Source organism: Lissotriton vulgaris, chromosome 3_1, assembly GCF_964263255.1.
Source record: "Lissotriton vulgaris chromosome 3_1, aLisVul1.2, whole genome shotgun sequence".
Classification (NCBI taxonomy): Eukaryota; Metazoa; Chordata; class Amphibia; order Caudata; family Salamandridae; genus Lissotriton; species Lissotriton vulgaris.
Window position 1 is genome coordinate 1,972,546,238 of NC_141689.1, and position 17,047 is coordinate 1,972,563,284.

General features: G+C 43.4%; 1 protein-coding gene across 2 annotated transcripts in view; it reads left to right on the forward strand.

Moving 5' to 3' along the window:
* The first annotated feature begins 4,468 nt into the window (after positions 1-4,468).
* Positions 4,469-17,047, forward strand: part of WDR17 (WD repeat domain 17) — a 790,164-nt gene continuing 777,585 nt past the window's right edge. For both annotated transcript variants that reach the window (XM_086962451.1, XM_086962452.1), the window contains exon 1: positions 4,469-4,637. In XM_086962451.1, coding sequence (XP_086818577.1) covers positions 4,593-4,637 — 45 coding nt within the window. In that variant the 5' untranslated portion in view covers positions 4,469-4,592. The remainder of the gene's footprint in view (positions 4,638-17,047) is intronic.

Sequence of the window (17,047 nt, forward strand, 5' to 3'; positions counted from 1 at the left end):
GTCCCATGGGGCGGTATGACATGCCTACATTTATGCCTCTGGGGTAATCCAGAGCCGTTCGGAGCCACAACTCTGCTTCCCTCCATCTGTCAGGAACCACTCCTGATGCCAACGAAGCTAGTCGGCCCCAACTCTATCAACAGCACTTTGTCTGCTCCACCACTGATGCTGCTTCCTTCACCTCTGCCACTGGTGCCAGACTCATTGCTACCAGCACTTCATCAGGATCCCCCCGTAGCAGCGCCAGTGCCACAACACAGATCGTTAGAGGAAAAGGCATATCTCCATGACGACATGTCCTACTGCCAACAATCCTGAGATGCCCTCAACTTATATGGGCTGGGGGAACACTCTGATCAACTGGCTGACTTTGTTGGTATCCCCTAAGCCAGTGGTCTAGATACCTCCCCGGAAATAGAAAGGGGGTAATCTATGGGCCTCCACCCATAGATTACCCCCTGAATTTGAGTCCTTACACATGGTAGTAAAGAAAGCTGCAGAAGTACTACACTTGTTACCTCACTCCATGGAAATCAAGACTAATGTCCGCACAGAGTTCCTCTTGCTTTCAAAACAGACCTTGGAGCCTTGCTTGCTTTTAGTGCTGCCCTATTAGAACCAAGCCTCGTGGCGTGGGAGAAGCCTACTTCGCTGGTAGTAGTGAATACATTAGTGGCATGGCACTATTGTCCAGCAACTTTCCTGTCCGCTCATCCATCCAAGGATAACTTAGTTAATCAGGCTATTTGTTCTTCTAGGCATGGATCTGTGACTTTTTCTACAACACCGTCAGGCAGTGAATCCAAACATCTGGAGGCTTGGGGCAAGAACGTTTTCTGAGCAGGAAGTATGGCATTAAAATCATTGAATGGCACTTGCCTCTTAGCAAGGTATACTCACTCATTATGGTACATGGCCCAACTGGTCATTTCGCAAGTCCCTGATGATACCAGGACTCATTTTTCAGAAGTCATCAAAACTAGCCAAAATGCTACATGACACATTATTAAGTCCGGCCTAGACACATCCTCTGTAGTAGTCCGCCATCATGCCTGGCTTCAAATTTCGATGTTGTCACGGATGTGCAGGGCTCCCTCATTGACATACCTTTTGCTGGTACCTGCCTGTTGGGCGATAAAGCAGACTCACCCCTGGTGCAATTTAAGGCTAGCAACGCCCCAGACAGATTCCTAGGTCTCCAACATCTCAACTTCAGCGTAGTTATAGGCAATTTCATTGCTTTTGGGGCTTTTCCAGCTTTCAACAATGCTATCCCACCTACAAAGAGGCAGACAAGCCCCCAAACCCTCTGGTTAGACAATACAGAGGTAAGAGCTGTGAATCCCTCCATCCAACTTCCTCCTCCTTTTTCTTATCAGCACCACAGAAAAGCAGGCCTAGTTTACTTCTGCCAGCACACAGGCATGTCCTCCTTTCTACCTGCCTGGAAGGCTATTACTTCAGACCAGTGGGTCATTCAGATAACAGAAAGGGGGTACACTACTTCCCTTCCCCCTGCTTGTCCAATGACCATCTTTCCATCTTACAGCAAGAAGTGGAAGACCTCCTTCTGAAAGGAGTGGTGTAATAAGTGCCAGAGCAGGAGATTGGGAAATGACGCTAAGTATTGTGTTTCCTTTTTTCAAAGAAGGATGGTGGTCTGCATCCATTCCTAGACCACAGGATTCTGAACCTCATACACAAGACAGAGAAGCTCAAGATGCTGACCCTAGGTCAGGTTCTGTTGGCGAGGTACTAGATAGTGTCACTCTACTTGCATAATGCCTACTTCTGCATCCCAAATATGCAGTTGCAACAGATGTACCTGTATTTTCTAGTGAGTTCCACCCATTACCAACTTGCTCTTTGGTTTGATATCAGCCACCTTGAGTCTTCACCAAGGTAATATCAGGTATTCCAATTTTCCTCTACCTGGAAGACTGTTTGCTCAAGATTGATCGTTGTTGGGAATGTATGGTCATCTGCACTCAACAGCAGTTTTGCTGTTCACTGTTGGAGGGGAACTCAAGAGAATCTTACAGAGAATCTTACAGTGAAGGTTCACCTCATTCCCTCACCAGACCACATCCACCGCAGCACTTTATACTACCCTTCTCAATGCCTGTTGTCCTCCTCAGTAGGGGTCTTACACCAACTATGTCTGTAGCTTCCTGTATCCTCCTGGTCACATACTTAGATATTGGCATATGTGGGCTGTGCAGTGCTCCCTCAACAGGCAGTGGTTTTAACTTGAGGGAGATCTGCGAGACTCTTGTGGTTTCCCAGGATGCTGCGGTGGTACTTTACGTAAGAGAGACATACTTAGCCGATGGGAGGATGTGGGGCATCCCCCTTGGGCTGGACTCAGGATATCCTGGGACCCACTTCTATCTTGAACCCATTGCCCACCCCCATGCACGGGGAGGCTCTGCTGCTCCCCACACCCCCATTTTCCTCCCTGGTTCTACGCCTCCACTCTTCTCTCACAGACAGTGGTCCAGGGAAGGGAGTGTATACAATGTTTATCTGGTGCCACTGCTGCTGTTTTTAGGTATTCCTTTATGTTACACATGTTTATTACCTTGGCTGTATTTAGTTGTTCTTAGGTAGCACAATCTAAGACAAAATGTAACCTAGTTAAGGCAGGCATAAAGTTGGAGAATGGATTTATTTTCTCTAAACCTCTTCACCTTTGCATGTGTGTTGCACCGTACGCCACACATACAAAGTGGTAAACTGTTAAACTTTGTCAAAACATAGAATTTTGTGCTTGAAGGGTGCCTTTCCAGTGTAAAACTAGAGCTTGAGAACACACAAACATCTTGCACTATGGTGCAACTGTGTGTGCATTGACAAAACGCAGCCTAAGGTACACCAGTACTAGGGGAGAGAATAACAGCACCATATCTAGCAGATATTGTGCTTTTGTGCTCTCTCCTTTTCATGCAATGCAGCTCAGCATTTTGGTAACTGCTCACCATAAAAACATAATCTGCCTCTCCATTTCTCCAGACCAACCTCTCTTAACCCGTAATACCTACCACTATGGATATAATACACCTTATAGTCCTCATGGTCTTACATAACCTCTCCTATACATTGACTAACACACTTGTATGGCTCATTGTCTCTGTATAGTATGTTTGTGATGTAAAGCGCTTTGACAGTCTGCATTGGGATGAGTAGCGCTATAAAATAAATAAATGTGAGAGAGGTGTTAAATATTGGGCATAGAATAGGGGCACCATTGGAGGGTGGTAGTTAGGTAATCAATGAACAAGGAGGTCTTTGTAAGGGGGTGCCAGCAAAGATTGTTGCTACGGGTGCTACTAACACTAAAGATGGCAATGCTTTTAAGAACTTAAGCCTTACGTCTTTCAGCAGCTCCGGTGCAAGATAATTCTTTACACCATCCAAAATCACACAGGTGCTGCCTTCCCTCTAACAACAAGTCATTTGCTTGATTGTTTCCCTCTTGTTGCTATATCTATTGACGTTGTAAGGCATTTGTCTGGAGTAGCCTTAATGTGGCACTCTTCCTGCCACTCACTCTGGGATGGGGACCAAAACTTGTGGTGGCAAGTGAACACCACCACCCCTCCCCCCCAAATATGTTTGTCATTTATTTGTGTGAAAATAAATCATTTAGCCAATATGCAACACTCTTTAGCAGAAACATAAGAAATAAACAACAGTATTTTAAACAATACTTTAATCAAGAGTACTGCGTTCAGTGACAAATCCCTTTACCGGTTACTGCCATGAATGACTCAACCAAATGTATGTTTCAAGCTTTACACGTTCTGTATGAATGTACAATATTTCTAAGTGCGCATTGTATTGGACAGTGTGTATTCGAGTGCCCTGCGCTGCTTTTATACATTTCTCTTCTCTGGAACAAAGGCCACGAAGGAGCTGGGAGGATGTGTTGCAGGAAAATATCCAATTAAAAACAGTTTCATTACCTTGTTATGCTTAATGAGCCGCCAAGCAGCAGAGGACTGATGTAACAATGCCGTTCCCCGGCAGTGAGCAATTAAGATTCATAAAATGACCAACACATTGGTAAACTGGTACCGAAATGACATTGATTCTTGATATATATATTAACGAAAGATCATGCGGCCAGAGACCTATTTCAAACAGTTCAGGACTTTTGTACTGGACAGTGACCCTCAGCAATATGTTCATTCAGGGACACGTTTTTATTAGTTTAGAGTGCAGACTAATAGTATCCATGTTGTTGCTGTATAACACATTCCTCGATGTCTGCATTGTTCGCGAGTGCTGCTCAGTCCGTGATAGTGTTGTGAAGTACGAATATGGAAGAGCTGAAAGAGGACCGGGATCTTTTTTTTTTAAACGCTACCTATTAAAGAGCTGCAGTTGCCAAGCTACAGGCGCTGGCTGCTGTGCCGTGCTGCATGTGCGCGCGTGGATGCGGGGAGACACAATGCTGGGGCTCCGGTCTGGCGTCCTCGCATCGGCCGGCGAACGGGTGGGATTTTAACCCCCTCTTCCGTCACGTGCAGTTGGGAGACTCAGCACCTGCGATCTCAGTTTAGGGAAGGCGGCGAGGGCCTGGCGCGGACATGGAGATCCTGAAGTGGTTCACCAGAAATGACTCGTACGCCAAGGTAGGGGCGCCGGCCGGGATGCTATGCAGCGTCGCGCGACCCATGCACTGCACGCTTAAGCTCTCCCCTGTCAGATGCCTGCCCTCCCTCAGAAGACTGCACACGAACCTGGATTGCTAAATTTAGCAACCAGGAAGAGCTCGGAATGCCGCCGAGCCTTCTGCCAACAAAGAATAAATACGGTATGCCTGCCTCCCTGCTTAATCCGTCTCCATAGGGACTGGCCTTCCCTGGCTGTGAGCTGCCTCCCGGTGCACTCTCTTCATTTTTGTGGTCAGTCGAGTGTGGATTGTATTAAAATATTGAACCGGTAGCTATGTGAGAATTACGTCAAAATCTGCTCGCTGCAGCCTAATGCATGTTATGTGCGGGGGAGCTACGCCAAAGCAGTGCTCGGCTGAAGTCCCCATGTAGCTCCTCTTTCCCGTGTGTATGTTTACAATGAATGTTTGTATGTAATTTTCTGCCATCTTGTCGGGCCTGTGGATGTGATGAATGCATCTTCCTGGCTCGCACTTAGTTTAAATTAGAGCTGAAATGTCTGGAGGAAATCAGCCTGATCTTGTTTGGATGGAGGGGAGTGACAAGTGGCGCAACAGACTGCTCCAAATGAGATGTAACTTGCTTTAATGGAATACTCTGCCAAAAAAATCTGGCTTGAGTGAACATTTCAAATATTTATTGGAGCAGAAATATATATTTGTTTTACATTGGTGTCCTCTCTGTACCTTTCAGTACAGGTTACTTTTAGCACCCCCTTTGAGACTGCATAGAAAGGTTTATAAAGTGGGATTGTATTACAACTATGATATGGGTGCTTCATAATCATTGAGATTGCATATTATTCAATTTTACTTAGTTTAATGATGATTTACACGAATTCATTAATGGAAATGCCAGGAAGCTATAACAGAGTACTGCACAATAATTAAAGAGGCAATGCCAGCAATAAAAAAACAAATCTTCAGAATAACAACAGTTTAAGAAAAGCAGGTGCTCTACATGTAACAATCACTTTCTCATTATTTAGTGAATTTTGATAAGTTTGAAATATTTTTCTGTCCTTTAAAGGATTCTCATACATAAATGAGAGAGTTCACTTTTTAAGTTACTATTCCATCAACCCTTTAGTTTTCTCCCTAGGTTTATAGAAATCCGCAATACTAGAAGAGTTTTACCCATTCTGTGTCTATGGGAAAATGTGTTGATACATATGGCCCTAACTGTTTTTCGAGGGAAATTCAAACCCTACACTGCAAAGTCAAAACATACTGGGAGCTGAGGATTAGCAGAATTGTGATATAAAGTTCAAGCCCAACCGCCTGTAAACACAGAAAGTAAATTAGTGTGTGACTGCCTGGTGAACATGTGAAGGAGTTTTAGCCTAGTGGTTAAGAGTAAGGAAGAACAGACGTGCTCAAACAATTTTACACATGAAACCAATTAATTTGTAAAAAAAAAAATATCAGCTGCAAATGCCACAGAATTGTTTTGTGAGAGAAATGGATGTAATTCCGGGAATTGTTCAATGTGTTCAATACTGAAGTCTATCTATTATCAAAGGACAGGACACTCCCAGGTAGTTGCTGACAGGGTGGAATAAGAGGAACACAGCGAAGATGCTGGGCCAAACTCCACCCAGTCAGTAACTACTTGGGAGTGCCCCCGTCATTGGATACTGTGGCTGTTATACATATAATGCATAGGAGCCTGCAGTCCGCGTGTACAAACCTGTCTATAATTTCTATATAATACAAGGGATTCCACAATTTGGGTATGAAAACCTATCTTTACTGTCTTTATAATACACGGGAGTCTGCAAACCCTGTATAAAAACCCGCTTCTGATATCTTTACAATAGGTGACTTGTGACCATCCAGTCGCCTATTATAAAAATATGATGTCAAAACTCAACTGTAATAATTAATTACAGTTGGGTTCTGATGTCATTTCTTTTTAATAGACAACTAGGTGATCACAAGTCGCCTATTATAATAAGGTATTACAGTTTAGTTCTGATGTCACAATGCCTGCTGCCAGAGCCAGCAGCGAGGGGAAAGGCATGGCAGACCACGGAGTGTAATTAAAGCTCTGTTGTTCCAAAACGTTGTGTTTCTTTCTTTTTCTCTGTATTTCTAGTTGTACAGTGACAAGCAAAAAGTATATATATTATAGAAAAGTTAGCATCTTTATGCATTTTTTAGCTGCACCCTTTAAAATACATAACATGTTAAACTGATTCGAACAGCTTTTTACAACAACTGTATAACAGCTTTTTGGCATGTTTTAATTTTGCCCTACAGATTCTATTCTTGTTCGTGTTTAAAAACATGCTCTTTCTGTCATATGAAAGAGCTACACAGTAAGGATGTAAGTAGTTTGTGTGAAATGTGATGGTGTGACCATTTATCATAAGGAATAAAGTACCCACTGCCATACAGGATAAGGATATTGCAAGTCACCTCCCAGTTTCATAATCTTATAAAGGAACGCAGCCTTCAGCCTAATTTTTCTATATGATCATGGAACGCCACTTTGACTTGTAATATCCTTATAATTTACGGCAGGGGTATTTTATCCCATAAATTACACACATGTTGTGATGTCTCAAGTCACCTGTAATAAGGAAATGACATAGCTGTTCAACTGTAATACATTATTAGAGTTAAATTGTTACTGCACAACACCTTCTGGACAGAGCCAGCAGTCAAGGTGAAAGGCATGTCATAGAGCATATTTACAGCTGTAGTTTAAACAACATAAATGAGAACTGACTTTCCCTTTTTCTGATCTGATTTTCTAAAATGAACAGTGATCAGCAAAAAGGGGCTATTTATTTTTTGCACTAGACATCATTATAGGAAAGACAGAATCTCTGTGTATGTTTCTACACATTTTGATTTGTGCCTGTTTTGTTGTGTTTCATTTTCCACATTACAATCCACTTTTATTTGTTCTGTCTGCAGCTATGCTATTTCTTTAAAATGAAAGAGAAGAATTTAAGTGATTTATGGTGTGGCCATGTAATATAATGAAAAAAGTACCCCAGCCATACATTTTAAGGATATTGCCCATCATCTCAGAATTCAATGACCATATAAATTGCCCTAGGGTAACTATAACTCGCCCCCTGTGCAAAGTGATATTATAAATGCTATCAAAGAAGATGTCATGAGTGAAGTAATAAGTAGGGTAATTGGCAGTGTATGGCGCGTACAAGTTAAAGTTAATTTAGGGCATGAGTTATAGCTACTTGAGATAACTTTAACTATAATTGGTGAATTTCAGTGGTTTTTAGAGTTTAAAACCAAACATTTTACCTAACTATAATGTTACTTGAATCTTTGTTTTTTCAGTGAATTTCTAGTTTTTTTTTTACATAAAGTAATATTTAATTATCATATGTTTATCCAACGGCCACATGCAGCAAACGCCACGGTTCGCACAGGGGCCAATCTCTCGTCTGCAGCCAACCGGCACCGTGAGTGTTTGGCCACAAGGCCCGACCTACAGCCAAGCCCTATGGCAAACCCCCAAAAGAAGCCAACCCTACACTGGCCACAAAACCTGGCCTTGAGGACCCTAGGACCTTTTTATTTTAAAGAGGAGGAGCTCCCTGAACCTTTTATGGCACTGGGTACCCCACCCCCAGAGCCATATATGATTTAAAGGGGAGCAGGACATGTGTCCCCCCTCCCAGAGCTTACTTAGGCCCTATGGACCCCATCCCCAGGGCCACTATTAAAGTTGAGAGGGAATGGGGCTGTGTGGCCCCCTTCCTTGAGCCTTGTTAGGCCCTGGGGACTCCATCCACCAGGCCACTATTACAATTAAAGGGGAGAGGAGTGCCCATACCACCACCCTGAATCTAGTAAGGCTCTGGGGACCCCATCACCAGAGCTATTTTTAAAAATAAAGGGGAAGGGGCCACACACCCCTCCCTGACCCCTGATAGGACCTGGGAACCCCAACCCGCAGGGCCACTAATTTAAATTTGGGGGGAGGCACGCAAGCCCCTTCCCTGGACTGATTTCGGCCCCAGAGATCCTGGTGCCTGGTCTATTTTTTTGGGGGGGGGCTTGTGGCCCCCTCCCTTGGTCGCTTCTGGTCCAGGGAACCTATCCCCTGTGCATATTTGCTGGAGGGGGGCACTTGGCCTCTTCCACAGGCCAATTCTGGGCCCAAGGACCCCATCACCGGGGCCTGGCATAATATTCACAGGGAAAGAGGCATGCAGCCCCACTCCCCAGGCAAATTTCATCCCCAGGGACCACTTCCCCTGGGGCCCAGTCAACAAAGGGTCAGTCTGTGGTTGAGGGCTGCGGAGGGAGCCCAAAGGCTCGGGGAGAGAAGTCACATGCCCCCTGCCCTATACATATGCGTCCAAGCCCCGGGGATGAAGTACCCAAGGCTGAAATCGGTCAGGGGAGAGCTGCGTGCCCCCTAACTAATAAAGAAGCATTGGGCCCTGGGGGATGAGGTCCCCCGGGGTCGAAATCAGCGTGGGGAGGGGGGCAACCTAATTATATTAGTTTCCTTCTGGGACCTGGCCCACCCAGGATCTTTAAAACAAACACGGGAGACCACACTTTTTTTTTGCTGTGGATTCACAGCTCCTCTGCAAATTTGTGGCAAAGTTTGCCACAAGTCCTTAGATGGCTGCCAACACTTCCTTGTTGAGCTGGCGGCAGTCAATCAGATCTTAGTTTGAGATGTGTTGGGATCCACGGATCTTCTGCGTCCCTAGATATACAAAGTGTTTGAGCATTAATTGTTCAGAAACTACTGAACGGATTTTCACCAAAACACAAAAATGACTTTTTCTGGAACTAGATCAAGCTTTCTGTCACATTTGGTGTAAATCTGTTCAGCGGTTTAGCCTGTATCTGTGTCTAAAGTTTCTGTGGGAAAATTAAAAGAGAAAACAGGTTTCGTGACCCCCCACATTCTCTTTAGCTCCCACTTGATGCATCAACCTGAAACTTCCATGCACAAACATGGCAAAAAGAGTACTTTTTTGGAAATTTTCCAGGAGTTTCGTTAAACAGTGCCAAGGTATTAGCAATACAAAAAATGCATTTTCTATGGAAGCATGATCCTAACTGTAACTTACCAGTGGTGACCGTTACTGGGTAATATATAGATATATATATCATGTAGTTTACTTGACTGACTACACACCTGTATATTGTACATGATCCTATCATGACTGGTTTTGATAACAGCCCTGATAATTGTGAGAACACGGATGATGAAATACCATACTCTGAAAGTTATTTGTGACCATACATAGTACATAGATTCTGAGCAAGGGAATTAACAATACGCTGGGGTACCCTTAAATATCTTATCTGGGTCACATTAATTCTAGTGGATTCTGTGAACAGATTAGCTAGAAGAAAAACAATTTTGAGAAAAAAATATGTGTTTCATGAATAGATCTCCTTGCACCTTATGCATAATTTGCACATGCCAACCTGATATTTAAGGAGGTTTGAGTATCAAATTGATGAGCAATTATGACCATTTATTTGGGTTTTTCATTGCATTTTAGAATATTTTTACAAGAAGAAATACTAGATGTACTTATCAGTACTTGTGAGATGTAATACCAAAGGTCGCCAGATTGAATCTAATCTCATATGAATGATTGCAATTTAGATTGAAGATTTATGTACTTTATTGCTAAGTTTGCACAGCTCTGTAAATATTAACAGAATATAGAGCATGGTCATTCTATTACCATTGTATGACATTGCTACAAACAACTGTTTCTAAGAAATTGCACCGTAGCGTATTTGTATATATTAAGTATTTCATCTATTGCATTAATATATATATATTAAAGAGATTGTAACATATAAAATATAATTATGATTGGATAAATGTAAAAAACAGCCTTTGAGAACTATGAATTCATGTACTGGCCAACATTTGCAACGTCATGGCGGCCATGCTGGGTCAAGGATGAACATATACAACAGTCTAGATTTTTTTAAAGATGGAAGTGCAGTGAACGAAGGCAAGCTTTAAAATCATGTATGATGCAGAAATGGGAGTTGGCCAGTTGAAGGTCTAAGCTGGAACTCACCGGCCTCCTGGTGTTTGGTGTTGTTGCACAAAATAAAGGATTAAAAGCATCCCACTGTTCATGTGGGATTCCGCTGGTGTGGTGCAGCTGACTCTCTGACCACATATGTGTGTGTGAGTGTATGTATATATATTACCTACTGGCGGTCGGCAGTAGGTAGGTATAGTTAGGACCTAGTTACCATAGGAAAATGGCAACATTCTATTCAGAATAACTTTGGCGCCAATTGACGAATCTTCGCAAACTTTTCAAAACAAATTCTTTACTGATATCAGCTCCTATGTTGAACTTTTGAGGGTGATTGGTCAAGGGGGGCCGAGAAAAAAAGGGGGTCCCAAAACGTGTTTTCTCCATGTTAATTTCCATAGGAAACTTTAAACAAGGCTACAGGTTGAACGGGTGAAAGGAATTAACCCAAATTTAGCAGGGAGAATGGTCTTGGTCTAGAAAGCACGCTTTTGTTTATGTGTTGTAAATCCGTTCAGTAGTTTTTGAGAAAAATCGAAATTTACAGATATCGATATTAGGGAATTCTGCCATCTGATTGGCTGAGGCATTACAAGCACGAGCTTGCTGCTGATTGGCTGCGTGCGCTGCAACCGATTGCAGCTAGGAAGTGTTGGCTGCCATTTTGTGATTTCGTTGAAGTGAGTAAGGGGAAAAAGGGCAGAAAAAAGTGGGAAGAAGGAGGGTAGGAGCACTGTGAGGTCTGTAGGGTGGTTAGGGTGTGCTGTAGAGGGAGTGTGAAGCAAAGTATTTACCCCTACCAGTGTGAAAGTGCTGTTTTGTCCACTGAGAGATGGTGCTGAGGTGAGGTGCCGGTACACTCCGGGATGAAAGTGTGCCTGTAAACCGTGAGCTGAGTGCTGTAAACTGATGTGCTCTGGGGGCTGTAGCATACTGGCCAAAGCAAAGTATTTACCCCTACTGGTGTGAAAGTTCTGTTTTGCCAACTGTGAGATGGTGCGGAGGTGAGGGCCCGGTGAACTCGGCGATTAAAGCGTGTGCCTGAACTGTAAGTTGAGTGCTCCGTAGCATCCTGGCAGAAGTGAAGTATTTATCCTTACCGGTATTAAAGTGCTGTTTTGCCTAGAGTGAGATGGTGTTAAGGTGAGGTATCGATAAAGTCGGGCATGAAAGCGTGTGCTTAAATTGTGTGCTGAGTGCTGTAAACTCATGTGCTGTGGGCGCTGTACCATACTGGCCGAAGTGAAGTATTTACTCCTACCGGTGTGAAAGTGCTGTTTTGCCCACAGTGAGATGGTGGTGAGGTGAGGTGCCGGTACACCTTGGGATGGAAGCGTATGCCTAAACTGTGAGCTGAGTGGTCTGTAGCATACTGGCCGAAGCGAAGTATTTACTCCTACCGGTGTGAAGGGGTTGTTTTGCCCACTGTGAGATGGTGGTGAGGTTAGGTGCCGGTACACCTGGGGATGAAAGCGTATGCCTAAACTGTGAGCTGAGTGGCCTGTAGCACACTGGCAGAACCAAAGTATTTACCCTTACCGGTGTGAAAGTGCTGTTTTGTCTAAAGTGAGATGGTGCAGAGGTGAGGTACCGCTAAACTCGGAGATGAAACCTTGCGCCTAAACTGTGAGCTGATCCCTGTAAACTGATGTGCTCTGGGCGGTGTAGCATACTGGCTGTTGAAGCATATGTGTGCAGGTGGTGCTAGTATGCGTTAAGAGCATAGCGGAAGTGGGAAGCAAAGTACTCACTAGTACCGGTCTGAAGACTCTGGGATGAAAGTGTAAGTGTAAATCGTGAGTTTATTGCTGTAAAGTAATGTGCTGTGGGTACTGTAGGATACTGTCCGCTGTAGCATACCTGTGTAAGTAGTGTTAGTGTGCGTTTATGCTATACAGGGAGTGGGAAGTGAACTACTCACCCCTACCGGTCTGCAGACTCGAATGAAGTGTTTTAGGAAGCAGGAATAAAGAAATAATTGTGAAGAAGATCATGCAGAATGTTGCAATGCCACAGAAGAAAAATGGTGAAATGAGGTGTGTCTAAGAAAGTGGCTGTGTGTTATAAAGGCATGGAGTTTGAAAATTATATAGAAAGTGTCTTTATTTAAGTGCCATAATTGGACCCACTGGTGCAAGAGCTAGGGCATCCAGCTGATGCAAAGTTGAACCCCTTTTTCTGTATTCAAACGTAAGCTCCTGCATCAGTGAATTGCATATTACATGTTACAGTTGCATTTGACATAAGCAATAGCTATTACCCATGAATGACTCTACATTCTATAAGGTAAATAACGGTAGGATTCGTTTACCACATGTTTGCTTTAAGAAAAGAAAGACATAAAAAAGAAATTGCAAAAATGTAATCATCAAACTTTTTAAGTACCTTGGCAGTGCTTTTTTGTAACAGAAAATTATCAACAGTAGAATAGTTAGCAATCTGTTGTACAGTAGATTCAATGTGGTGCATGTCAGAATTGGTACTAGTTCTACTCAAACTGAAACTTTGCGGATGAATACAAACATTGTGCTTCTGAGAAGCACTTTCGGTACCTTTGTAGTAAAACCATACATTATTGTCTTCAGCTGTTTCAAAAAAAAGTCTTGTGTAGAGAGCTAAGGCATCGAGCTGAGACAAATTCAAACCGCTTCTGCTGTAGTCAAATTGAAGCTCCTGCATCAGTGAATTGCACATCATATTTTACAGTTCTATGTGACCTCACAATAGCGATTAGACATGAATGAATAAATTGTATAATGAAAATAAAGGTAGTTTACGATTACCACACTGTGCCAACCAGTTCCTAAACTATGTCATCTTTTTTCATTTTTATTGTGAGGTTCTGAGCAGAGGTTGACTTCGAGTAAATTTGTGTGAAAGTGCTTTGTGGATAACAGGGAGGCAGAGAGGCGTGTGCACAAAGAATAGACATGGTTTCTAAATGGGTGTCGGGTTTAGCCTAATTTAGGAAGTAAATAGCGCATTTGCATAACCATACATAGATAGAGTTCAAATGTCTGAGTATATTTAGAAAGTTGTTATATGAAAGTAGTAGGATTGAAGTGTATTATAAAAAATTTAAAGGAAAAAGTAAAAAAAATGGGAAAAAATCCATTAAAAAATAATGTGAGTTTCTTACAAGTCTTGGAGATTCCAGTCCAGAAGTTCTTCAGCGGCTTGAGATGTGTAATGTTCCAAGAGGCTATTGTTGCCATCGTCTTAGAAAAGCGAAACGATCCAATTCATATCCTCGAAGGGACAGTAATGTTCCTCGAATGTTGGAGCAGCAATTTTAATTGGGAGGCAATCTGCGATGTTGTGAAAGGTCGCACATTGCAGGAGATCATTCGCATCTGCACAGAAATCCCATTCCACTGCGATTCCTTTTTGCATTGCATTCTCCATTGCTCCACTGCCAGAACAATCACGTTCATGGTTTTCAAGATAATGCATTATCTGCTGGATATCAGGAGCGATTGTTGGGATGTTGGCAAGGCATACTTCCATTCGCCAGTCAAATGGACAAGTTTTGCAATCAAATGATGGTTGTACGCATATAGCATAAGTGTAGATAAATGTTATGTTGTAGCTAGCTCTGATAATAGATAGAGGCAGGTAGCCGAAAAGTTATTGATGTTGCTTGGCTTAGAGGCATATTCTGTCGGACATAGTTGTTTCCACTGAGAGCTTAGCCATTTACTAGAAGTAGAATTAGTAGTAGGATGGCCGCAAAGAGAGCGAGAATTATGGGCAATGTTCCTGTTATTCCAGAGATGATCGAATAAATGTAGTCTGGTATTAAAAGAAGAAAAGTGTGAAAGCATGTTAGAAGGCCGTAGGAGACCGTGTTAAAAAAGTGTGCCAGACCTTGAGTGTGACATGGGCTGAAAATTGTGTAACAAATCACAAAGTGTAAATGGCGGCTTGTATTTAAAATGGAGTGTATTTTACTTGAAGTTCATGGTATCTGCAGTCGATACATTTCTTTTGCAGAAGTGAGGGAGAGTTCTGTTCTGAACAAAAGCACTTTTAGTTTGGTTTGTTTCTTGAAATCTGTTTTCAAACGAAGAATTGAAGGCCAAGTTGCAGTTTGGGAGTTAGTTTGCGTGGGTGGGAATAGACATTGCCACAGGAAGCTACTGTGTTTGAAACAGTAAGGACATGCGGTGTGCCATCTCACATTCCCTAGGAGTGTATGTTATTGAGAAGCAGATAACTGCAGTTAGAAAGCTGTGTGAATGTTAGTCTGAGTTCTTTTAAGAAAGGACGCAAGTTTGGGGGCTGTAAGCTCAGAAGCGCTGTGTAGTTGGGCATTCTTGAATAGTAATAAAAGACTAATTGTGGTCGCACTTTTCACCTATGAGAAAAACTTCTGTATGCTCTTTAAGACAGCGATATGTAAATGTGAGAAACCACTGCTCGTGAATAAACGCGCTACCGTATATAATCACATACAACATAACAAACAACATGTGCCTCTAGCAGACACAGCAACACTACATACTGTGGGAAACCGGCTAGCCATGTACAAACTAACCATGGCATGGCACCTCAGCCTCACAATGCAGAACGCAGGGAGAGATGGGTGCAAAGTATGTGCAAAGGTGGTAAGTAATTATCGATTTTAAAAGTATATAATGCAAAGTCCTGAGGGGATGTGCCGGACAGAGTTGAGTATGCAGAGCACAGACATGTACAATGCAACATAGAATGATGGTCTATTGAGTGAAGTTGACAGTGGACAGAATCATGATAGTACAGTCTTTGCCTTGTCCATGTGATGGTCTGAGTGGACAATCTGTTTTGCATTTTTTATTTTTTTGTAAATTTAATATGAAATATATTAAGCCCTTCGATGCTGGTGACGGAACCATTCCGTCATCAATCACGGTTGAGCTGTGCTGATGACGGAATGGTTCCGTCATGACCACACCCAGTTAAGGAATGTCCAGCACCGGAGGGGAATCAGGGCAGCAGCCAAGGTGTTAAATGGTTTTTAACTCCATATTTTAAACAATGTAAGCCTACTAGCTTGGAAAATGCTTATCTAATGATGTTAACTCTGGATGAGGATGAACTTATCTTTCGCACTGGCACTTTCTTGCGAATAGCTGTTCGAGCGAGACAGACGATGAATCTGGTCCCCTTATATCATAGATCTTCAAACTTTTGTAGGTTGAGCCCCCCCAGCTCACTTTTTTCAGCTGTTGGGCCCCCCCCAAAACCTGACAGAAATTTCTGGAATCTGGTACACTACATAATTTACCGCTGCGCCAAACCCGGGGCCATATCCAGCATATAATGTCCAACATAATAAGAGTGTTTAGTTAAGTGCAGGTTTGTGAGTGGGGGTGCTGAAATGACAGATTATTACATAGCTCAAACCACCATTTTCCTAGATAAAATGTGGGCAAATTGTTTTTACTAGGATGCTTTGTTTTACACATGACATTGATTGATAACACCACCAACATAAATGTTACGGGTGTGCCCGTTTTTCGTCACAGACGCTCAATCTGTGGATGGATTTTTGAGAATGACAAGCGAGTTGTCTGAATGCAAGGTGCATTCCAAGACACTTGAAGTAACTCAGAATGTTATTGAGGGCAGAGTAGGGTTTCAAACGTGTTAAACCATGGGCAGTCACAAACTTTCTCTCGGGGGCCAAATTTACAGTGTGGTTTGTGTCCGAGGGCCGCACCGGTGGGGGCAGGGTAAGTGGGGGAGGGGGCGCGGCTAGAGAAAATAAAAAAACTGAGGTTGAACAGAGGTCCCTGCAGCAGACGCCTTCGTCCACTGAGCTACCAGACCAGGCATACACACATCTCTCTCTCACTCTCTCTCTCTCTCCATCTCTCTCCCTCTCTCCCTCTGTCTCACTCAGACTGTCTCACTCCCTCTCACTCCCTCTCTCTCCCTCCCTGTCTCACTCACTCTGACTGTCTCACTCCCTCTCTCTCTCTCTCTCTCTGTCTCTCTGTCTCTCTCTCTCTCTCTGTCTGTGTCTCCCTCTCTCTCTGTCTCCCTCTCTCTCTGTCTCCCTCTCTCTCCTTCCCTATCCCTCTCTCTCCTACCCTCCTCACTCTGTCGCCCTCCTCACTCTGTCGCCCTCCCCCTCCCTCCCTCTGTCACCCTCTGTCTCCCTCTCTCTCCCTTTCTCTGTCTCCCTCTCCCTTTCTCTGTCTCCCTCCCTCTCCCTATCTCCCTCTGTCTGTCTCCCTTTCTCTGTCTCCCCCCCTCTCCCTCTCTTTGTCTCCCTCTGTCTCCCTCCCTCTCCCTCTCTTTGTCTCCCTCTTTCTGTCTCCCTTTCTCTGTCTCCCTCTTCAGAAAAGAACTTTAAACCTGGCTATTC